The 23,700-nt window shown below is 31.9% G+C and overlaps 2 protein-coding genes across 3 annotated transcripts; both read left to right on the plus strand.

Annotated features, from left to right (window-relative positions):
- The first annotated feature begins 264 nt into the window (after nucleotides 1-264).
- LOC129920323 (eukaryotic translation initiation factor 5) lies at nucleotides 265-5,557 on the plus strand. The gene is made up of 3 exons (XM_056001665.1): nucleotides 265-367; nucleotides 2,785-3,862; nucleotides 3,918-5,557. The coding sequence occupies exons 2-3, from the start codon at nucleotides 3,650-3,652 to the stop codon at nucleotides 5,079-5,081; spliced, it is 1,377 nt and encodes a 458-aa protein (XP_055857640.1). The 5' UTR covers nucleotides 265-367; nucleotides 2,785-3,649; the 3' UTR covers nucleotides 5,082-5,557.
- LOC129920322 (alkaline phosphatase) lies at nucleotides 271-23,185 on the plus strand. 2 transcript variants are annotated; one of them, XM_056001663.1, is made up of 7 exons: nucleotides 271-367; nucleotides 8,002-8,141; nucleotides 20,406-20,865; nucleotides 20,928-21,504; nucleotides 21,566-21,809; nucleotides 21,869-22,185; nucleotides 22,829-23,185. In XM_056001663.1, the coding sequence occupies exons 2-7, from the start codon at nucleotides 8,044-8,046 to the stop codon at nucleotides 22,960-22,962; spliced, it is 1,830 nt and encodes a 609-aa protein (XP_055857638.1). In that variant the 5' UTR covers nucleotides 271-367; nucleotides 8,002-8,043; the 3' UTR covers nucleotides 22,963-23,185. The 2 variants fall into 2 exon arrangements, with proteins under 2 accessions (XP_055857638.1, XP_055857639.1); XM_056001664.1 differs by lacking the exons at nucleotides 271-367; nucleotides 8,002-8,141 and adding an exon at nucleotides 14,186-14,541.
- The last annotated feature ends 515 nt before the right edge of the window (nucleotides 23,186-23,700 follow it).

A 23,700-nucleotide genomic window follows, 5' to 3' on the forward strand; every position in this document is an offset into this window, starting at 1 on the left:
GCCGTTGCAATTAAACGTTCGTTCTTTTGAAAAACAACAAACGAAAGAAAAAAAAACTATATTTTCATGCTTGCGATGCATTTTTCCGCAGCCACAGACTGACCTTTGTGTAGAGCAAAAAAATTAACATCATTAACGCTAACTGTGAGTAGTTTGCGTGCACAACATTTACTATATAGTTTTGTATTTAAGTTTATTTTTTGTTGAAAAGGGATTTATTTTAATTTTATTCGTATTTATATTTTTTTTTCTCTCTCTTCTTCTTTACAGAAACACCAGTTCACAAAGGAGCACCTCCATCTCCACCTCAACGGAGCAAGTTAGTTAGATCGTGCATGAATTCACATAGGCGATACTTAAGTCATAGGTAAGTTCAAAAGCATTTTTTTTTTTTCTTCTAGTTTTAGTTTTGTTTTGGGTTTAATTAAGAGTTCGTGGGGTAAAAATCATATACAATTTAATCAATAGAGGAAATTTAAATAAAACTCTCGTTAAAGGAGTACAAAATCCGCATTGCAGGGTGCCTATTTACAAATGTAAAATGAATTGAATTGTGTTGTGTTTTTCAAGCCTTGAAAAACTAACGTCATAATAATTTGTTTGAATTACCGAATGACTAAGACCTTTTCACTTAAATCGAAAATTATTATCATTGCTTTTAGAATTAAATGGTTTAACATGGTATGGATACTTGCTGTGTGCTAGAAATGAAAATTAAATTTTGGAACTAATGCATTGTCAGGTTTTGATTTTTAACTTTCCCTCAGGTTTAGCTGCTTATCCCTGCAAATGTTCTGTAGGAGTTTGTGCTACCGAATATTTTTTTTTTGTTAAGTTATGGGCAATTTCATTGCTGAGAAAAAATTGCAAACTTTAACTTTAAAGACAAAATAAAAATGTAAAAGTCATCAAAGCAGAAAGAGAAATTAATAGTTTATGTTTGTTTTAACCCATTCATAAGTGAAGTCCTATATGACCAAACGGGAACTTTAAAATATTTCTCTGAACTAACGAGGAATATTATCGGCTCCTAATATGAACGATAAAGTAATATGTTGTCACTTGCAGCTTTTATCATTAGCTTTCATAGCCTCTTTCTGTTCTGTTTGCGTGGGGTACTTTTTTACTTGGTAGTCAACGAACTGCAATTAGACCTAGAGAGAGAAGGTTTCAAGGTTATTGCCTGCGCTGATGATGTGGCAATCTCCGTTTGCGACAAGTACCGAGAGACCCTTGCTGCTGCTACAAACAGCTTTAAACAAGCTTATGCACTGTGCTAAGAGGTGTGAATTAGATATAAATTCCCCAAAGAACTCTTCACGAAGAAACATAAGGTTCGGGACTTGAAACCTCTGACAATATAATCAAGCTATATATATCTAGGACTGATAAAAAAAAACTTACCTAGAAACTCAGTATTGAGGAGAGAGTCAAAACAGCCAATGTGATACTCTTTTCATTAAAAAAAAATCTGTTAGTGACTAAGACCAATAATACCTGCCTGGCAACTAAATAAATATGGTCAAGTACAGACTTGAAACGTTCAACGTGTTCATTAAATTTAAATCAATAACATATTAGCTCCACGGTGTTCTAACAGGACACTGTTTAATAGGCATTCAAGGCAAACAATTTGGCGTGATCTCTAATGACTTCAAGAAGAGCTGCATGGATAAAGAAAAAGAGGAAACAATTAAACATCTTCCCTATATCTTCCCTACTCTCTTGAATTAAAGAAAATCCCAAAGCGAAAGTGGGTTCCTAGCTCGCTAGGCCCTTTGGTATCACTTTAAAGTTTAAACTAACCTAACCTTACATTTGTAAATAATAACAGTGCCAAAAAATAAATGGCAGCATTAAGATACATAGATCTTAATCTTAACCATAAGATGCACTTAAAAGTCATGCTTTGAGCATACAAATTTCATAAATCAATCTTTCTGATATGAGACAAGAATAATAATTTATAGTGCCAACAATTTTGTAGGTACAACAATTGTTTAATAGACCGTAGAGGTATTGCCCTTTAATGCCTAAATAATTTTAAGATGCCAGCTCGCAAAATTTGCACATCTCAGGTTAAATACCAATAATTTGTTACTATCACTCACACCCGTTGGTTTAAAATATATTTTTCTTGAACATCGTCGTTATGTTTCATGCTTCTCTTCTTTTGAGTTGTTATTTGTTATAGTAAATCCACTGAAATAACTTGGTACAATCCTCCTCTAAAGCATTTCACAGAGCTTCTAGGAATGCTTATTAGTTTACCAATATGTTCAATTTTTAGCGTACTGTTAAAATGGTTTCTTAAGTTCTTAACTCACTGAAACTTCCGTCCCTTTAAAACTCGAACCAAACCTAATTTAACAGATTTCTAAAATATCGAGTTTTCAAATACATGCGAGTATTTTAAATAATGTAAAATTTTAAACAATTTAATTAAAAAAAGTGAAGTTTTCGATGTAAAGTTATGTGAACATTACCTTTCAAACTATTGTACAAGCAGTATGGTTTATTTTTTTCTTAAATTTATTCAATTGTAAATACCATTATGTAATATAAACAAAAACACAATACAAAAATAAATTAACATTTTTTCGAATCAAGAGATATTTTTTATTTAAAAAAAAAACTAAAATTAATCAAAAAACTTCAATCAAATCATTCCAAGGTAATATTTCAAAATTTCATTATTATTTTATTTTAAATATTTTTTAAATCTACACATAAAAAACCATGATTTGTTACTAAATTTTTGTATTTTTCTTTTTTTCTTTTCAGGACTTCAAAATTTTCCAGCAACAGACACCGGAAGCTTCAACCTTTTAGAGAAACGTGAGGCAATAATTCAAAATAAAACGCCCGCGTTAACAATTAAAATTAAAAACTAAAAATTAATAACCAATTGATGTATTTAAAAACCATAAAAAATTAAAAACAACAAAAAAATTACAAAACAAAAAAAAATCATACAAAAAAAATTTATAATTTAAAATTGAAAAAAGTTGCAATAAAACAGCCAACAACGGAAACTACTCTGTGTGGTGTAAAATCAAAAAACTAAATTTTTGTCCTTCTAAACTCAAGGAAAATAAAAAAAAACAAAAACAAAGAAAATAGTTAATATTAATTAATTATATTAAAATAAACTGAACAAAAAAACTATCACACAAAGCTTTAGTCCTAAAGCCAGAAACCGAAAGAAGAAACACAAACGCAAATCAACAAACAAACTTCATGAATTTAATAACAAATATCTACAGTAAATCAAAAAATAAAAATTTAAAACCCTTAACCTCTTCAAGAGTGTTACGGCAGCTGCACACTAATGATAAAACAGATCAAAACGGGTCAATAGCTTAAGCACGCAGAGCGAGCTCTAAAAAGCCCCAGAAAAGTAAAGAAACAGAAGCAAGATTAAGAAAGCTTATAGAATTCCACCCAAAAATAACAGGGGAAGCCAGACAAAATTAGATCCAAAACGAAACGAAGAAGTTTTTTGTGAAAGTAAAGAGTGTGCATGAAAAGCAGCTGTTTATGAGCAACAACAAAGAGATCGTCATTGAAGCACAAGAATAAGTATATTTTTGAAAAAAAAACTAACATTTTTAAACCTTGAAAGGAATAAAGAAAGAAATCTATAAAAATGGGTTCGGTCAATGTTAATCGTAATGTCACTGACATTTTCTATCGCTACAAGATGCCCCGCATCAACGCCAAGGTCGAAGGTAAAGGCAACGGCATCAAGACTGTCATTGTGAATATGGCTGAAGTTGCCAAGGCAATTGGGCGCCCAGCCACCTACCCGACCAAGTATTTTGGTTGTGAACTTGGAGCTCAGACTCAATTTGATTATAAGGTTTGTTCAAACTAGTTTCCTAAGTTGTTCTTTTTCTAATTGTCTTTTATTTTAGAACGAACGCTTCATTGTAAACGGCTCCCATGATGCCACTAAGCTGCAAGATCTCCTCGATGGATTTATCCGGAAATACGTCCTCTGCCCAGAGTGTGATAATCCCGAAACTGATCTAACTGTTTCGGCCAAGAATGGATCCATCTCGCAGTCATGCAAGGCTTGTGGTTACCATGGATTGTTGAAGATTCACCACAAGGTGAACACTTTCATCATCAAGAATCCACCAACAATCAATCCGGCCACTCAAGGATCCTCATTGACCAAAGGCAAACGTGGAAGGAATTCAAAGAAGAATGGCGAAAATGGCACCATGTCGGACTCTGTTAACAACTCGATGGCCAACAACTCGGGCGACTCAGATGGAGGCACTAATCAAGCCAGTCAAACTGAGGCCGAAATAAACGCCGCTATTCCGACCAAGGCCGACGATGATGATGACAACTGGACCACTGACACTTCGGCTGAAGCCATTCGCGCTCGTTTGCAGGATTTAACTGATGGCGCCAAGACAATGACCATCTCCGATGACTATGACAAGACAGAGAAGGAGCGCATTGATATCTTTTATGAGATGGTCAAGCGCAAGATTGATGAAAAACAACTAGACTCTGTTGCTGTCCACAAGGAGCTGGCCATCGAGGCCGAACGCTTGGATATCAATCACAAGGCTACTCTGGTATTGGCCGAGTTGCTGTTCTCAGCTAACATCATCAACGAGGTCCGTAAGCATCGTAATCTTCTGTTGCGCTTCACTCACAACAATTCGAAGGCACAACGCTACTTGATCGGTGGCATCGAGCAAATCATCGCTTTGCACTCTGCCAAGCTAATGGACAAAGTTGCTGGAATTCTGAAGCTCTTCTATGATGCCGACATCCTCGAGGAGAAGGCCATTCTAGATTGGGCACAGAAGGTGAGCAAGAAGTATGTCTCCAAGGAAGTGGCCGCCGAAATCCATGAGAAGGCAAAACCTTTCATTCAATGGTTGCAGGAGGCCGAAGAGGAGGACTCCTCTCAAGATGAAGAAGATGATTCTGATTTGGAGATCGAATATGATGATCGTGCTCACATTCAGCCAATGAAAAAGGCTCCAGCTCCGGCTGCCAAGAAAATCATGGACGAGGATGATGATGGTGAAGAAATCGACATTGATGGCATCTAGATGACGCGGCTGCGCGCGCAAAGACTTACTTCTTCCCGTAGTACAGCTCTTTTTTTATGTTTCATTTTGTTGATAATTATTTCTTTCTATTTCTAACTAAACAGATAGTTATAACTCCTTTTACTCTCCTCTTCTATATAAATACATATAATCTATAAAAATGTTCCATTTTTCCCTTAAAAACAAAAAGAAGTTACACCCGCAGTTGGATTTGGTTTTAAATATTATAATATTTGCAATTTACTATTAAAAAAAAAAAAACAATCTTACACGCTTTGATTTTTAAATTATACACAAAATTAAATTTTTAAAAACAAAAAAAATGCTTTTCTCCATATTTTATTTTGAAATTTATTAATTTAAAGAAAAATATATACATTCATAGTTTTTTTCTTCTTCCTCTTTTTTAAAATATAAATTCCAATTCATTTGATAAAATAGACTTTTAAAAAAATAAAAACACAACACACGTATTAGATATATAAACCAATATATTTTTTGCAGTTTCTTATATACAATGTATAATTAATTCAAAGATTTTTAATATGTTTCGGATTATAAATAAATAATAATAAAAATGAACAAAATGGTGTTAATGATTTTTTTTAAAGATTTTTGAAATCTAAAAAGAAGAATAATTTAGGGTATGCGGATAGTGTATCACTGTTCTGTAGGTTTATCAGTTGCGACAAACTTTTTTAAATGACTTTAGTTTCCATTTTATCTCATAAAAATAAAAGGAAATTCCGTTAAAAATTACAATTTCTTAATTCATAAATTACGAATTTTGGCGAAATTCTACAAATATTTCTATTATCCTGTAAAATTTTAGATGAACGAACAAATTTTTAACCTCATAAAGCATAAAATTAAAAGAAACTTAGAGGGTCACTGTGGAAATTTTTATTAACAAATCTTAATTCCAATTATTTTTTTTTATTTGAATATCTTAAGAGTTAATTTTTGCTGACCAGTCCGTGGAAATAGCTTAAATGGCGAAAGTTTGCAAATAGAATACAACACTAAAGATCAATTTACTAAAAAAAAATTCAACTAAGAAAATTGATATCTGCCATAATCCAGATTTTTAACTTCCGGGAAAGGAAATTTCGTTAAATATTACAATTTCTTTGCCCACAAATTCCGAATTTTGGCAAAATTTAAAAACTATACCCGATCAGCCTTTAAAATTTTACAGTCATATTTTTAGATAGGTAATATACGAACAAGAATTTTTGAATCCCATAAAGCATAATTGGATAGCATATTAGGAATGAATACGTTCTAGGGAACCCCCTTGGCTTGATAGTGGCAAACTTTACCAACTTTGTAGGAAAATCTGGGCTGAGTTGGCCATTCTTTCTGGTAAGAATCGTTTCAGGTAATCCCTTTCCTAAATTTTCGCTCCAAATAATCCCACAAGCTGAGCAACCATAGAAAGAGCGAGGCTAACAGCCCTATTCTGCTATCCATCGGGGGGAATAATCTCTAAATTTAATTTGACGTTCACTTGGACGTCAAACAAGGGTAAGATAATGCAGTTCACCCGATGGATAGCAGAATGACAAGGTAGAGCTAAAGTGGATCGAATATGAATCGGATCTGAGATTCACGTGAATAGCAGAATAGGGCTGTAAGAGTCTTATCTTGCTGGAAGAAAAATTATCTTTAAAATGTCTAAATAAACCTACTCAACCTTTTCATTGTTCCCTCAGTGAATACTTAATTGCAACAGAAAAATGTATATCAAATTTTATGGGTTTTGTTTCAGTAAGCCAAAAAATTAAATTGGTTTCTTTATAGCTGTTCTAGTTGTTGTGATATTTAAATTTTTTAATATTCATACCAATTTTATGGATTTGCTTCTTTTAAATGCTTTTTAAATTTTTCCAGAAAAAAAAATTGTATTTGCAATTTATGTCTTCAGTTATATTACACTGGTTTTGTAGAATTTTTAATTGAAGGTTTTATAAAACAAAAATAAATTCATATTAAAATCGAAAAAAGTAGATAAGCCAACCCTTATACAGATTTTAATCAAGTTTTTTTTTTAAACTTGCCTTTAATTTTCTGTGTGATCATCAGCAGTTTCTGAGAGAAGTGATGGTGGTCAAGGTGCTCAAAACAAGAAATTGGAGCAGAAACAAGGTTTTTATCAGCTCCAAATGGCAGCTAAGGCAGAACATTTTAATCTCAGTCAGTAAAACAAGGAAAATTACAAAAAAAGGAAACATTTATTACGTATTCATTACGAATGCACGATGCTCGTCACTTTGAAAAATGTGTCGTATTAAGATCTTAAAATAAAGAGTTAAATTTTAAATTTCTTTTTCAAGCACCCCATATAACAATTTTAAATTAAACTTCTTTAAAATATTTTTTAAAAAAGAAATAAATTTATTAGTTTGAATCTCAAAGGTGTTCGATGGTCGACTTAAGATTGGATGTGTCTTGTCCAATGGTTAATTTAAGATTTGATGTATCTTGCCCGAAAGCCAACTTAAGATTAAATTATAATTTTTATATTTGGAATGATCCAACTGGGGATCGTTACAATGTTCTTTGTTTAAAAATGATGACACAGCATCTTACAGTTGCTCTAGCGGATGCTTGGGTGTCGAAGTTTATTACTACTCAAAATGATGACACAGCATCTAACAGTGGATGCTTGGATGTCGCAGTTTATTATTACAAGATAAATATTAGAATACACCAGAAGGGTATATGCTATGATCCAACATTGTAGATCGATACAATGTTGTATTGTTTATTTGTTTATGTCTCGCTATTTTGTTTTAATTTATTGTGGAGGCGCACAAGTGATATCGGATAAAACTTAACTATGTAGCTCCTTAAATTTTGTGCAATATATTTTTTTCTTAATAATAAACAAACTCTTTTTGTTTTTGTTTCTTTTTAGTTTTGTTGCTATTTATTATTTTACAAATTAACCGAAATCCAGATGCATAAGTCAGGCGATTATAACAATTCTGATAGTTCAGGAAGTGATGGTGTCTCTAGGCGTCTTAAAACTAGACTTCGGGACTTTGGTTCCAACAGGTATTGTATATAGATATAGATATTAATTACTTTATATTTTAAGTCAACTTATCATACAGCTATATCCCAAGTAAGTAAAGATTATATTTTCAACGAGTATGAAACAGTTTGTGAAAGGGTTTTTTTTGTATTAAATTATAAACTGTTTAAATAAAGGAAACACTTTTATTTTTCTCAGTGCAGTTGATAGTTCATTCACTGTCATAAAACTCAAAAATATTATTATAGTTTCATTCACCACTTAATTTTGTATAGACAAAAAAGCAGTAGGCATATACAACTTCTAGGATTTTTGCACCGAAAATGGTCACCCACCCTTTTGTGTAAGGATTTCCTTTTTCGGTTAGGTACCTTTCGAGTAAAACTAACAAATTCACTGATAACGTAACGATGCCACAATGATCAATGACTCCCACATCAGTTTGATAGCCAGTCTATTGTAGGTAGTCATCAGTGTGTGGTAAATTGCACGTATTCAAGTGTTGATAGCTAATTGCTAATCATCAGATGTCTGCAAAAAAAGACAAAAGTATCATGCTCCATTGTTCATTACCAAAAAATAAAGAAAATAATTTCAAACTTCGTCATTGCTTCTGTCTGAGATTTATTTGGGTAAATGATGATGCGTTTCTTAACCTGGGGAATAACCAGCCGAGTATGTGAGTGCAGGTGCACGTACTTCCTCTCCAACTAGATTTATATTTCAAAAACTATAAGCTTTAAGCATTTGAGTTCAATATAAAGCTAAGAATAATGCATGCACTACATTCTACTTCTTCTTGGTATTTAAGCAATAATTGGAATTACCATTTCTCCGCTGCCTATGTTCCTTTTAACGCATTAATCAATGTAGGTCTACAATGTTGAAGGATTAAAGTCTTATATTGATTTATTATTTACATGACTATAGTTGGTCACTTGTGCATGGAAATACATATTAAGTATGAAGAAGAGTCGTTTTTAAGATAGATACTTATAAGTTAAATGAGTTATGGCTATAAAAAACATATTTGCAACTGCACTATTGTTTTTGTTAACACAACTATAAATTAAAATATTTAAATTTATTTGGTATATTTTTATATTCGTATTGTAAAAAAATATTTGTTTCTGAAGTTTGACCTAATAGTACAGGAAAGATAGAATTTTTCGTGGAACGAAATATAGGACGGCTCAATTTTTGAAATCTGAAAGAGGGTTATTAGAAAAGCTTAAGTCCTGGTTTTCGGGACGCCACCCCCCTGGCCAAATTCGCCATTTTAAAAAACGCGAATCGCTCTATACCTCCAAAACTATGTGTCCTAGAGAAATAGTTATCAGGACAAAGTTCTTAGCTTGACAGAATAAGTTACTTAACCAAAGTAATATAAATATCTTTTCTTTTGCATTCACTTTTGTTCTGCGTGGACAACACTTTTGAGGTTATGTTGTTTTATTTTTTCGTTTTTTTTTTAATTTTTCTCAGTCTCTATGATAAAACGTAATTTTTAGCATCATTTAAGTTGTAGAACATCAAATTTCCATTAATTTGGTATCCTTTTGAAGATTATATGACTTTTCAAACCAAAGATACGGAATAATATTTCAATATTTTCAAAAAATATATAATATAAGATGAAACTTAATATTAGCTGCGTTCCTTTGGAAATATTTATCTACTTTTTAGTACTTAAAGCTGCTTTGAACTACTTTTTCAATATAGCAAAAGTAGTTCAAAGTAGTTTTAAGTACTAAAAAGTAGATAAATATTTCCAAAGGAACGCAGCTATTGTGATACACATATTTTGTTTTTAGTCAAACATCCAACTTTTATGATACTAAAAAATTTTGTTTCTATCATAGAGACTGAGAAAAATTAAAAAAACCAAAAAAAAAATTAAAATAAAACAACATAACCTCAAAAGTGTTGTCCTCGCTGAAAAACAGTGAATGCACAAGAAAAGACATTTATATTACCTACAACTTTAATTGGGTAGCTTATTCGGGCAAGTCAATAGTGTAGCAGATATAGACCAATTCACGTTTTTCAAAATGGCGGATTTATTAATGCGGTTGGCATCCCGAGAACCAGGACTTAAGCTTTTCTAATACCCTTCTTTCAGATTTGAAAAAATCAGCCTCCCAATATTTCGTTCCACAAAATGCCTGTTTTTTTTACTAACTTTCCTGTACTTAGACTATAGTTTTCAGATCAATAACTTTCGACTCATACATCGCATGACTTTAAAAAACATACCAAACTATTGGAAATTTGATGGTCCATAACTTTTAATTTTTAAAAAACTATGTAACTAACACTAATCTTCAAAAAAACCGAAAAAAAATAAATTAAAACAACATAACCTCAAAACTATTGCCCGCTGAGAAAAATAATGTACTACAAAGAAAAAGATAATTAAAGGAGAATGGGCAAGTTTGTATGAAACGTGGACGTTACGCGGCCAGGAATGAATTTGTTATTTTTTGATGTAATTAAGGTTTACATATATTGTGCAGAAGTTTTATACCTGTGACGTATTTCAATAACGGATAAAATGCATTTTTGCATTTAACACTTTATATATGTCTCAATGTTTTAACTCAATTGTGTATTTTAAGTGCAAAATATTATTTTCTGTCATTTTCCCTGAGTCTGAAGACCTTTATCCTGAATATCCAACCACTAGAACCCAAACTATAAGCATTTTAAAACAACAAACTCAAACCTATTTTTAGAGTTTTGTTGTTCAATTTTTTGTTACTTTGAATTGTTTGAAAACTTTCGAACCTGAAATGGTTGTCTTAAAAATCTTATATTATGAGTTCTATTGGTCGGATTTTCAAGATTAATGTCTTCATGTTCAGGGAAAATGGCAGAGCATCATATTTTATATTCCATATAAAAATATAAATCAGTTTTTCCTTCATACATTGAACAATGCATTAACAATACTAATACTGCATTATCTTGCATTCTTAAAGCAATACAGCGAAACGTCCATAGTAAAAGTTTTTCCTGGGCTATAATTCTTTCATTTGATACCAATTTTATTGATGGCCGCTCAACGTCCAAAATGCCCATTCTCCTTTCCAAGAACTTTGTCCTGATAACTATTTCTCTAGGACACATAGTTTTGGAGGTATAGAGCGATTCGCGTTTTTCAAAATGGCGGATTTCGCCAGGGGGGTGGCGTCCCGAAAACCAGGACTTAAGCTTTTCTAATACCCTTCTTTCAAAATTTGAAAAATTCAGCCGTCCTATATTTCGTTCCACAATATGCCTGTTTTTTTACTAACTTTCCTGTACTATAAAAGATTTAAAAAGTACAGACCAACGGAAACAATAATAATATTCTTAACTATCTTAACTAAGGTTATCATCATGGTTTAGATGCATGGAATAAGATAAAAAAAATAATTCATCCGGCTCAATTGGACGATATTTTACTAAACATGATAAGATATTTTTTAAAGAAAATAAGATAAGACCTAAGGAAATATAAATAAGTAAAAAGAAACAATTTTTTAAAAATATGTATGATAAGATTTAATTATTTATTAGATGAGGGAAATGAGACAAGAAGTATCTACATAGCTAGGGATGTTGCGAATGTGGATTTTTTTCACATCATTGTCCTTCTTCAGCATTTTTGAAAGTTAACATCTGCAGATGCGGATGCGGATGTTTTACATCTTAAATACAAGAATTAATATGAATGAATTAAAATAATGATACAGTGATAAATAATATTTTTATTATTTGTATTAAATGAGAGAAATTAAAAATAGGTGCATTAGGCTGCATCAAGTCGGTTACACAGAGGCTGGTTCATTAAGCGCGCGCTACAAATAATTGTTCCCTACTAGGAACACTGCCTTGTGGACTGTGTAGAAATTTTCGTTAAAGTCTTCACCGGCACTGGCTCTTTTTTTTTGTCCGAAAAGAAAGATCTCTATTAATAGCCTGTTTTCACCCCAAATTTTATAATTTCGCAAATTAGGTCAGTTCGAATTCCAAATTCTAAAAATTTTCTATTCAATTCGAAATGAGATAATTTGCGAAATTATCTCATTTGGGCTCTAGTAAAAAGGTTCTATAAAATTAAGACTTGCATTTTTTCTGTGTTTTGCCTAAAAAAATCAGTCACAGACTATTCGGTGTGACTCTCATTAGTACGCGCCATTCGCTGGCTTCGACCAACTTCTTTCTTGTCGCAACTTCCTTGCATCCGCATTCGCATGAAAATCCGCATTGATTATTGTGGATGCGGAGGTGGATGTGAATGTCCCAATTCATTCGGAAGTTCCGCATTTGCGGATGCGGATGCGAATATTCGCAACATCCCTACTACATACCCCTAAATGGATAAAATATTTTATCCATCGCATTAACCATCGAACGGGGTGGTTATTAATAAATTAAACTTAAAACAAAAAAAATCAATTTCTCTCTTTTCCAAGTTTTTTATTTTTTTTTTTGTAAAAATTTAATTTTTGATTCATGTCAAAACTAAAATTTGTTTGGAGAAAACCAGAAAATAAAAACAATTCTGTGGAAGTAAGTGTTAATAATGACTTTCTAAAAAAATTTCATGGAAAAATATACCTTGTTCAAAAAATAACACTTTATTTTTTTGTCGAGAAAACTTATCTTTTACAAAATGGGTAATGTTATTTTTGGTCTTAATGAAAATTGTTCAATTAATGTTTAAATGGCAAAATTTTTAATTTCTTTAAATTTCACCACAATTTTTTTTTTTTTTGTGAAAACTTGGAGTAGAAATATTTAGCTGCTATCGTAGAAAAATAGTAAGCGGAAAAAACGAATTTTTGAGCGACGCTGTCAATTTTCAACAGATTTTTGTTTAAATATTAAACAAATTGGCTGATAAAAATCATGGAATTCGAACATTTTAATCAACCAACAATTGGGTGGTAGATTGGGATGAAATTGAGTAATTTTATGTTCTTTCACAGCCAATTTTCAAACGAAACGAAATATACCGTTAGATGTTGAAAAAATATTGTTTAAAAAATATATTAATACAAAATACATATGTATTAATTAAAAAATAACATGTGATAGCTCAAGTACGAGTATATGATGTTTTATACATCATGGCTTAAAATAATGTAATTATTTAATTCTTAAGACTTCGTATGATGTGAAAATAAAATATGTAAATTAAAAAATTATAAAACTCCTCATTGCAGGAATTTACTGAACATCAATCTCAAAATTGCGTTTTTTTTTCGTTGTTTCCGTTTTAGACAGTATTTTTCTGCACCATCTAAAAAAAATTGTTTTAACAAAACAAAAAAAACTATTGAAATTAACAAAATTCAAAAATTCATTTTGTCCACAATTTTTTTTTACATATTGAAAATTAGGTTGTTCTTTCTTTTTTTTTCAATATTTTTGAGAGTAGGTAGGTATATGCAGATCTTTCCTGACCCTAATAAGGTTTAGTCTTGTGCAGAGTGCGGCACTAGATTTGGAAAAAAAAACATGCATTTGACTTGGTCCACTTCAGCTTTAGCCCTCCATTTATAAATCGGATATAAAAAAGTTTTCATTAAAAACACCCTGTATAGTGTTTATGTCAACTATCTATAAATCCCAAAAATTACTATAAAAAGAGCTTAAGGAATCACACTATATGCACTGAAAAAATATCTGATTAGATTTCTTGCCGGGCACAATAATAACAAAAATTCAGGTGAACAAAAATGATAGAAGAAGACATATGCCTTTGTTTTTGTTCATTTTATTGAATGAGATATCTTTCTCTATACCACTACCAACGCTACCGGCCGGCGATATACCCCCTTTCTCAAAACGCACGAGCATTACAGTTACAGGATTATAAAATACCAATAGAAGATGACATGCGGACTAAGTAAAATACTAACAAACTGAGAACTTGTAGAGCTCCAATGTTCTCTATCGTATCAGAGCGCATTTTCATTTCTCACATTAAAGGTGATTTCTTGCTTTTCGTTTTATTAAAATCAACCAAAAATGCTCATTCATTCATTGATATAAAGCAAGTTGCTCATTCTGAATGAATTTCAGTTTTGAGTGAGCTCTCGTGCTATTCGGCCAAAAAGCATATTCTTCCTAAAAAATCATCTTCAGCAGACAAAAATCATGTCGTCATTGGCAAAGTGAAGGAAAAATTAAGATACCTCAAGGAAATATTATTAAACGAAAACTTGACAAGTGATAGAATTGTTTTATTATTGTGTCTCAGATAGTGTGTGAAATTTACATTACAATAAAGTTTATTACTTTCAAGTTTATTGGACAAGAACAATAATTCCAAAATAATCTTTTGTGATAATCAATCTTTTGTGAGGTTTCTAGATACTTTTTTTAATAACAGTATTGTTTGCAGAAATTGAACTTAAAAAATTAGAGGTTTGTACCTATACAAGAAATGTGACGTAAATGCTTAGCCGGGCTGTCTTCTAAATTTGATTCAATTTGAGTGCATCCCCTACAGCCTACAGTTTTCTTACAATTAAAATATATCTCATTTAAATTGTTGGGGTTTTTTTGTTGTTTTTTGTTTGTTTACAATTGATTTGAAGGTTTCACACTTTTTCATTAAATAGTTAATTACATATTAGTAGTCAGAAGTGTCTCTCTGTGTTTTTTCTTCATAACGAACGGTGTCTGTCTGCTGAATAAGTAGTTAATTTTCCTTTTATACTAAGAACATCCCCTTACCTCAAACTGATACTCGTTGAAATTATAATGATAATTATGATTATAATGAGTCAATCTGAATATTCACTTTATTCAATGAACATTATTTTCCGAGAATGAATATGTCTCAGTACTTGGCAATGAAGTGTGATATTCTAAGCTAGATATGAAATGAAGCCTTTTGCATTAAAATACCATTAAGTAAAGTTAAAAGATTGTCATCTCAATACTTTGTTTCAAATATTTTATTTTAAAGAAACTAACTTAACCATTTTATGTTTTATTGGTAGGATTGTTGAAAATACCATCATAAATTAAATCTAAAAAAATTTACGGGGGGTCAAAGGTCACAAAAACTGGTTTTTCACGATTTTCAGCAAAACGGTGTCATGACACTTTTTTTCCTAATACCCACCGTTTCTTAGATATAACGATTCAAAAAGTTGAAGTAGAGTAGTAATCGTCATAATCTGGCCTATTCTGAAAAAAGAACTCCTAACTGAAAAGTTCTTGAAATTTCATTATTTTTTTAGCTTGAATTTCGTTCTTCGATGGTTAAGAATATGAGGAAAGCAAAAAAAAATGAAAATTTTCACCATTTTTCCGATTGGGGCCCTCCTCCCGAAACATTTCCCTGGGAATTTTTGTTTAGAATAAGTCTGAATATATACAGGGTGTGCAATATAGAATGGAAAACCCTAAAACGGCCGATAGCTATACTTATGACTGTTCTAAAAACAGACAGAAAATAGTTCTATCGCAACCAGTTCATAAAATATTTAGTACAGGAAAGATAGACTTTTTCGTGGAACGAAATACAGGACGGCTGACTTTTTCAAATCTGAAAGAAGGGTATTAGAAAAGCTTAAGTCCTGGTTTTCGGGACGCCAACCCTCTGGCGAAATCCGCCATTTTGAAAAACGCGAATTGGTCTATATCTACCAAACTATTGGCTTGACCGAATAAGTTACTTAACCAAAGTTGTAGGTAATATAAATATCTTTTCTTGTGAATTCACAGTTTTCCTGCGAGGATAACACTTTTGAGGTTATGTCGTTATATTTTTAATTTTTTCGGTTTTTTCAATTTTTCTCAGTCTCTATGATAGTTACATAATTTTGTATCATCGTAAAAGTTGTAGAGCATCAAATTTCCATTAATTTGGTATACTTTTGGAGATACTATGACTTTTCAAACCAAAGATACCGAACTTTAAAGAGTAATCCTTCTCAATATCTTCAAACAATATACTAATATGTTTTTTCATAAGGTATGAAAAAAAGGCTTAATCGTGTACGTTATGTAAAAACAAGAAAAATATGATATGGGTGGGAGTGTGTTTCCCATTAATAAGGTGGGTAGGTCAATTTCCTCTATATATTAATTTAATATTAAAAAAATAAAAAAATAATGGTAAAATTTAAAATATTGTGGTATAAATATTTTGTATAAGTCAAACATTTAACTTTTATGATGCTAAAAAATTATGTAACTATCATAGAGACTGAGAAAAATTAAAAAAACCGAATATTTAAAAAATAAAACGACATAACCTCAAAATTGTTGTCATCGCAGAAAAACAGTGAGTGCACAAGAAAATATATTTATATTACCTACAACTTTGGTTAAGTAACTTATTCGGTCAAGCCAATAGTTTGGTAGATATAGACCAATTCCCGTTTTTCAAAATGGCGGATTTCGCCAGGGGGTTGGTGTCCCGAAAACCAGGACTTAAGCTTTTCTAATACCCTTCTTTCAGATTTGAAAAAATCAGCCTTCCTATATTTCGTTCCACAAAATGCCTGGTTTTTTTATTTACTTTCCCGTACTAAAACTATAGTTTTAAGATCAATAACTTTCGACTCATACATCGCATGACTTCAAAAATATACCAAATTATTGGAAATTTGATGGTCTGTAACTTTTACGGTTTAAAAAATTATGTAACTATTACCGGGAATGATAAAAACTTAAAAAAAAAAACGAAAAAAAAATTAAAACAACATAACCTCAAAACTATTGCCCGCTTAGAAAAATAATGTATTACAAAGAAAAAGATAATTAAATTTCCAAGAACTTTGGTCTGATACCCATTTCTCTAGGACAAATAGTTTTGGAGATATAGAGAGATTCGCGTTTTTCAAAATGGCGGATTTCGCCAGGGGGTTGGCGTCCCGAAAACCAGGACTTAAGCTTTTCTAATACCCCTCTTTCAGATTTGAAAAATTCAGCCGTCCTGTATTTCGTTCCACAATATGCCTGTTTTTTTACTAACTTTCCTGTACTAATTGGCTTTTTATCGTTCAGTGTATTTTAAATTTGATCATCTCATGTTTTCGTTCACTACAACCACGAATGAACGAATTTTATTTATTTCTTTTTTTTATCATTTTCTACAATAATTGTATAAGTACATAAACGCTTTAAAAACTGCATAGATATTGCACATTTTCGTAAAAAAAATTTTGAAATCTGTTTTTTGATGCAAAATGTAAAAAATGTATTTTATGAAAAATTTTAAACACCTGTGGTATAAAATAAATCTATAGAAACCTAAGTGGCCAACTTTCTTAAACATATTCTAGTCTAGTCTACCTAAGAAACGGTGGGTCTTAGGAAAAAAAGTGTCATGACACTTTTTATATATAATGATCTGGTCTACAATTCTTGCATTGAAAATTTTTTGATAAGACTTACCGTTTTGCTGAAAATCGTGAAAAACCAGTTTTTGTGACCTTTGACCCCCCGTAAATTTTTTTACAGGCCTCGGATCGATGAGGACTTTTTAGATTTAATTTATGATGGTGTCTCCAACAATCCTACCAATTTTCAGCTTGCTGGGAATTAATGTAACCTCACCCCCTTATTTTAGTCTAATTTGACCGGACTATTGGAAAGAAACAAAATTTAAAAAACAAATTAAATTGTTGTTTAATACATACGTAAATCTTTTAAATCCCCTACAAATTCATGTAAAGTAAAACACAAAGTGTTCTGCCTTTTGATCTAAAATGAATTGCAATCGATATATTAATTCGATCGTAATGAAATGCCCTGTTCCACATTTCGTTATATTTCCAAAATTAAAAATTGCTTCGAACTTTGAAAAATTTAGGTAAATTCATTTTGATTCTTTGTTTAAAGTGAATTTATGTGTGCATAAGAATAGATGCACTATAATTGTTATTTTTAAGAAATAAGAAAGCGTGCAAAAAACGAGATAAGAAAATTTATGGCGTTTTCGATTGGCAGTCCGGAAGCGTCCGGAATCATTCTGAAAAAATTTTATTCACACAAAACTGTCAGTTTTGTACGAATAAAACGCTTTCAGAATGATTCCGGACGCTTCCGGACTGCCAATCGAAAACGCCATTAAATTTCTTTTATCTGATTTGCCTGACATAGGTAATTGGATAAAATTTAGACGTGGCATGAATTTTCGCAAAATGTTTCTTTCGTCATTTCATAGTTCAAGTTAAAGTTATATGAGATGATTACCCACCTATCAAAAATGTTTGATTTATAGAAAAATAAACAAAAGCCACTTGAAAACAACAAAATGTTATCTGTCATTCTGTTTTCGGTTTACAAGAGATTATAAAATATTACAAAAATATTTTCTCTTTTATTAAGTATAGAGTACTTTTTCAGTAAGTTTTAGAGCGGAATTCATAGTCGTTGCTCAAGTTGAGATTTTTCTCAACTGTCTAGTCTGTTGCCTGTCAAACCACGTAAGTTGCGTGTTAGACCCCACGAAGGACGTCTATATACTATATCGTAACCTTAGTAAAACTAGATAAGAAAAGAATAGAGGAGAAAAGAAAAAAATCCAATAAAAATTCACATAAAGAAAGGTTTTTATACGGGTGCTTTTTAATCTTTTAAGCTATTCCTATAAACTCGCTTCGTAGCTTGTTTTTAGGATCTACAGTCAAGGCTAGCGTTTAACTAACGACTCACAGTAAAAGTCAGACCAAAATTGAAAAGGTGCGAAAAAAAATTATTAACATTTCTTTCACACCGTTTACATTTTCATATCAATATATTATTCTTGTGGTGATAGTGGCACAGTAAATGTAGTGCATGATTCCTTACATACAGATGCGTACGTTGAGTTGCCGGGGCCCCAGAGCTCGACTAAATTTTGTTGCTCCTTTGACATTTGGGGGCCCCTTTTATATAGAAAATAAGAACAAATAAAAAAGTACGTATACGCCCTACTTTTTTTTTGTTGGGCTCCTGATGTGTCATTTCTTGGTCGCTAAGAAACATTTTTTGGGGCCCTAAGATAATATATAATTTTTATTTAAAAAAAACGATTTTTTTTTTTATGAAATATTTTGTGGCTGGCTACCAATTCATTACACATTACACTGAAGAATATAATTTTCCTCTCTAGTGTCCGAAGTGAATCATGTCAAATATCTTATCTTTTTTCTTCGTTACTTTTATAATAATTTGCGTTTTCTGCATTGTCTCCAGTCGGGGCCCTGGTGTGTACGCCCCTGCTTACATAGGGGTTTGGATACTATCCGTGTGTGAACTGGGTTAAAATTTTCACCTTGTCTAAAATTTTATCCTAGTCTACAGTAAAATAAATTTTAACCCAAAATTCTTTTATTCTCCTTTCATCTAGTTAGGCATTTAAGGCATTTAGGCGAAATGGTCCCTATTTTATATAATAATGAGCCACAATAAAAACTAACAAAAATGAAAAATGATAAATAAAGATATTTCGATTTATAGAATTTTAAATACAGGATAGTATTAAAATGGAGCCGTTTTTTTTTTTAAATTTTTTTTTTATTATAAATAAAAGTATTGTTTTTCTTTTTAAGACAAGATAGGATTAACTCCAGTCTTTTTAAGTAACAACTTAGACAGCGTCTATGAATATGGCCCAATGTATCTGGAGATATAGACAAACTCACACGCGGAAATGCGTGCCATACTTTTCCTCATTTACTCTTATCGTAATTCAATATTATTTCGAACCCAATTTTTTTTTACGAATCCTAAACTCAGGCCGTAATACCTGTGCAAGTAAAAACAATTAACAAATTTAAACTTTTCGAATTTCACAAACAATTCACAATATCTTTTATGAGAGATGCTTTTGTCTTGATTTAAATTTTTAAAAACTTTGCTTTAATTAAGATGTATTATAATCTTTGTAAATAAGAGCATCCTGAGAGCTTCAGACAGTCTGCAGCCGCTATTAAAAAATATATTTTTGCATACAATCATCTTGAATCTCGCTTATTCTTGTTTTAGTTTGAAATAATAAGGAAGTAGAAATTAAAAGTCGCTATAGAGCTGATCATAAAGGTAGGTAGTAGCTTAATTTACTCAAAGAAACATCACACATTGTGATAAGCAAAGACAGAGTGGAAATATTCACAAAGAGTGTAAATTCGTCTAGTACACTCTTGCTTAGAATCTAACAAGAAAAAAACCGAATAACGCAAAAATGAAAGGACCTACAACAAAAATGAAAGGACCTACAACTCCTGGCTATTAATACTAACAACAAATTCCAAAGATCAATTCATTAAATTAATTATTTTCTTTAGTTCACTTCCTGATCCAATGAATTCTCCCAACGATCAAACCATCGAAGTCCAGCTCAACAGCTTGGATTCTGAATCCAATCCACACATCAAAGAAAAAAAACGCCCACCTAGTGTTTATAAGTCCAAAGTTTTTATCGTAACACTGGCCTTCTCGGCAACTCTCCTAACACTACTATGCATTGCATTTATGATGAACTACGAAAAAGACTCAGAAATTACATCTAAAGTCAGTTTCTGGAATGTCGATCTCCCTCCGGAACAAAAAATCTGGTATGACAAAGGCATTGCTGAGCTAAAAGAAGCCCTACATCACCAGATTAATATGAGACGAGCCAAAAATGTAATTCTTTTTATTGGTGATGGCATGGGACCAACAACAGTTACTGCTTCAAGAATCTATGGTTTCAAGGAAGAGGGTCTACTAAGTTGGGAGAGATTTCCACATATGGGACTTTTAAAGGTAAGATACGTGCAATGACGAAAAACTTTTGGAACTGATTTATTTACAAAAATTAATTTCAGACATACTGCGCCAACAAACAAGTTCCAGATTCATTTTCGACAGCCACGGCACTATTTGGAGGGGTCAAAGTTAACTACGAAACTGGTGGAGTTGATTCCACCGTCAATTTGGGCAATTGCTCGGCTGCTATGAATAAAACCCATCATGTCGAGACAATTCTTAAATGGGCACAAGATGACGGCATGAACACGGGATTTGTAACCACAACAAGGGTTACTCATGCAACACCAGCTGCTTTGTATGCTCATGTTCCCGATCGTCGTTGGGAATGTGAAGCTAAAGTCCCTGAGAGTTCTAGAAATGACGGTTGTAGAGATATCGGAAGAATTTTGATTGAGGACAAACCAGGACAGAATATCAATGTAATAATGGGCGGCGGACGACAATGCTTGGTTTCTCATGTTAATTCATCCGAAGCTGATCCACTTGACACCTGGGCTTGTAATTCCAAAGATGGAAGAAATTTAATTCACGACTGGGAAGTTCAGAAGAGCAATGCTGGTGAAGCTTATGCGGTGGTTCAAAATAACGAACAACTGTCTAAACTTAATGGAGCTGACGTCGATTATGTGTTGGGTAAGATTCTAGAAAATTCGTCTCATATTGAGATTTTTCTTATAATGATTTTTGTTATCAGGAATTTTTGCAAATGGCCATTTAAAGTATGATCATGAACGTGATAGTGGCCCTAAAGGAATGCCTTCTTTGAAAGAAATGACCCTCAAAGCACTGGAAGTACTCAGTACAAAAACAAAAGGTTTTCTTCTAGTCGTTGAAGGAGGTATGATTGACCAGGCACATCATAGAGGTGCAGCACGAAAAGCTCTTTCGGAAGTTTTGGCTCTTAACGAAGCTGTCGATGCAACGGTTAAATATATGAGGTATAGATAAAAACGATAGAAAGGTTTAAAGGGTTCATTTCCTTCTATTTAATTTTTAGTGACCATCTAGCGGAAACGCTTATAATTGTGACAGCAGATCATTCTCATACTCTGACAATGAACGGTTACCCGGAAAAAGGAAATGATATTCTAGGAATCGCCTCGAATTCAAAAACCGAATCAACACCTTATACAACTTTGACTTATGGAACAGGCTATAATGCCTTTCAACCCGAATTAGACCCACAAACAAATAAAATTAAAAGACACGATCCGAGTAAAGATGACACAACATCTTTCGAATATGTTCAACAGGCAGCCATTAATACAGACGAAAATACTCACGGAGGATCGGATACAACTATTTTTGCTAAAGGTAGGTGCGCCAACCAACAAAATTCTTTTTTATCCTTCAACTCGTTCTTGCTAATGCCCTTCGGGGCATTTCATTACTTGTGAGGTTTTTAGACTCGTTGCCTTCTTTTTTTTTTTTTGTTTTTTTTTTTCGTTTTCTGAAGGCATCAGGGATATTTTACAAATAGCTTTTGAGATATTCGCACCCGTTGCCTTCCAATTCAATTGAAGTCTAAAACTAGAATAAATAATTAATATTAGGTCAACAACAACCTGTTTATAATTATTGGTTTTCGATAAATCATTCTTATCACCTAAAAATTTAATGGTCACTATGGCGTATGTGTAACATTTTTTTTTATATATTGAAAACTTAATCAATGTATACAAAAATTAACTTAATCTAATTTTTTTCGTAATTTGAAGCGTCCATATAGGTATGTATTGAATTTGTATGTACATTAGGGTGTTTTTAAAGTGTCGCTATTGCACATTTCAATTGAAAAGGTCGAATTTTTGTTAAATACCAATTCCCCTTTCATATTTTAGAGTCACGAAGTGGTACCTACACATATCTTTAATTACTCATTATAAAATATTTTTATAATTTTTTATTAATTACATACATAGTTTAAATATTTTTATTTTATTTTTTTTTTTTTCAGGACCCATGGCATACCTATTTCACAATGTCCATGAACAAAGTTATGTAGCACATGTCATATCATATGCCCTACGGATTGGTCGTTTCCGTGATAGCAGTATTGTTGAATCTTTGGCGGAAATGTTACCGATATAAGACTTCCACATCGTAATTAATCAAGAAGAACATTTATCAGTTTTATGTGATATTTAATAGTAAAGTAAAAACAATTTACACTTTAAGTACTTATTGACTTGAAAAAGTAAAAAAAGACTTTGTATTCGAGCACAATGTTTGTTTCGTTGTATCATTTTTTGAAGATTTTATCATAACTAACGTTCATGTTTATCTAATAATAAAAGATGTAAAACCATTTTAACGATATGAATATATTATTGTACGCACTTACTCAGCGCCACTGAGTATCTTCGTTGTTTTGCTAAAAAATATCCGCATCATAAGTTACAAAAACTTTCGGGTAAAAACCTTCGAAATCCCAACTAACACAACAGCTTCTGTAAATTGAAATCTCACAGATAATAGCTTGTATAGAGCTTCCTTCAAAAACAAATTACTTATAGAAGTTCGAACTTGTTTAACAACTTCTAAAAAGTTGTATATATACTATTAAAATATCTAAGAAACTTGTTTTTTTTTGGATAAGCTTCGGTTAATGAAGTTATAGATGTTTAAGGAAATTTGAACTTCGAAAAGACTTGGTTAACAACTGTGGCCCATAATATGTCTTGGTAAAGAAGATTTTAAAAAAAATACCTACAAAGGAGAATGGGCAAATTTGTATGGAACGTGGACGTTACGCGGCCAGTAATGAATTTGCAGAAGTTTTATCTTTGTGAAGTACTTCACAAACGGATAAAATGCATTTTTGCATTA

The sequence above is a fragment of the Episyrphus balteatus genome, chromosome 4, assembly GCF_945859705.1.
Source record: "Episyrphus balteatus chromosome 4, idEpiBalt1.1, whole genome shotgun sequence".
NCBI classification, from domain to species: Eukaryota; Metazoa; Arthropoda; class Insecta; order Diptera; family Syrphidae; genus Episyrphus; species Episyrphus balteatus.

What these genes read in the sequence shown, in the direction of transcription:
- LOC129920323 (XM_056001665.1), top strand. Translation starts at nt 3,650, where the DNA reads ATGGGTTCGGTCAATGTTAATCGTAATGTCACTGACATTTTCTATCGC. An exon ending in AGACTCAATTTGATTATAAG is followed by an intron (nt 3,863 to 3,917) that starts GTTTGTTCAAAC and finishes CTTTTATTTTAG; the next exon opens with AACGAACGCTTCATTGTAAA.
- LOC129920322 (XM_056001663.1), top strand. Translation starts at nt 8,044, where the DNA reads ATGCATAAGTCAGGCGATTATAACAATTCTGATAGTTCAGGAAGTGAT. An exon ending in CGGGACTTTGGTTCCAACAG is followed by an intron (nt 8,142 to 20,405) that starts GTATTGTATATA and finishes TATTTTCTTTAG; the next exon opens with TTCACTTCCTGATCCAATGA. An exon ending in GCAACGGTTAAATATATGAG is followed by an intron (nt 21,810 to 21,868) that starts GTATAGATAAAA and finishes TTTAATTTTTAG; the next exon opens with TGACCATCTAGCGGAAACGC.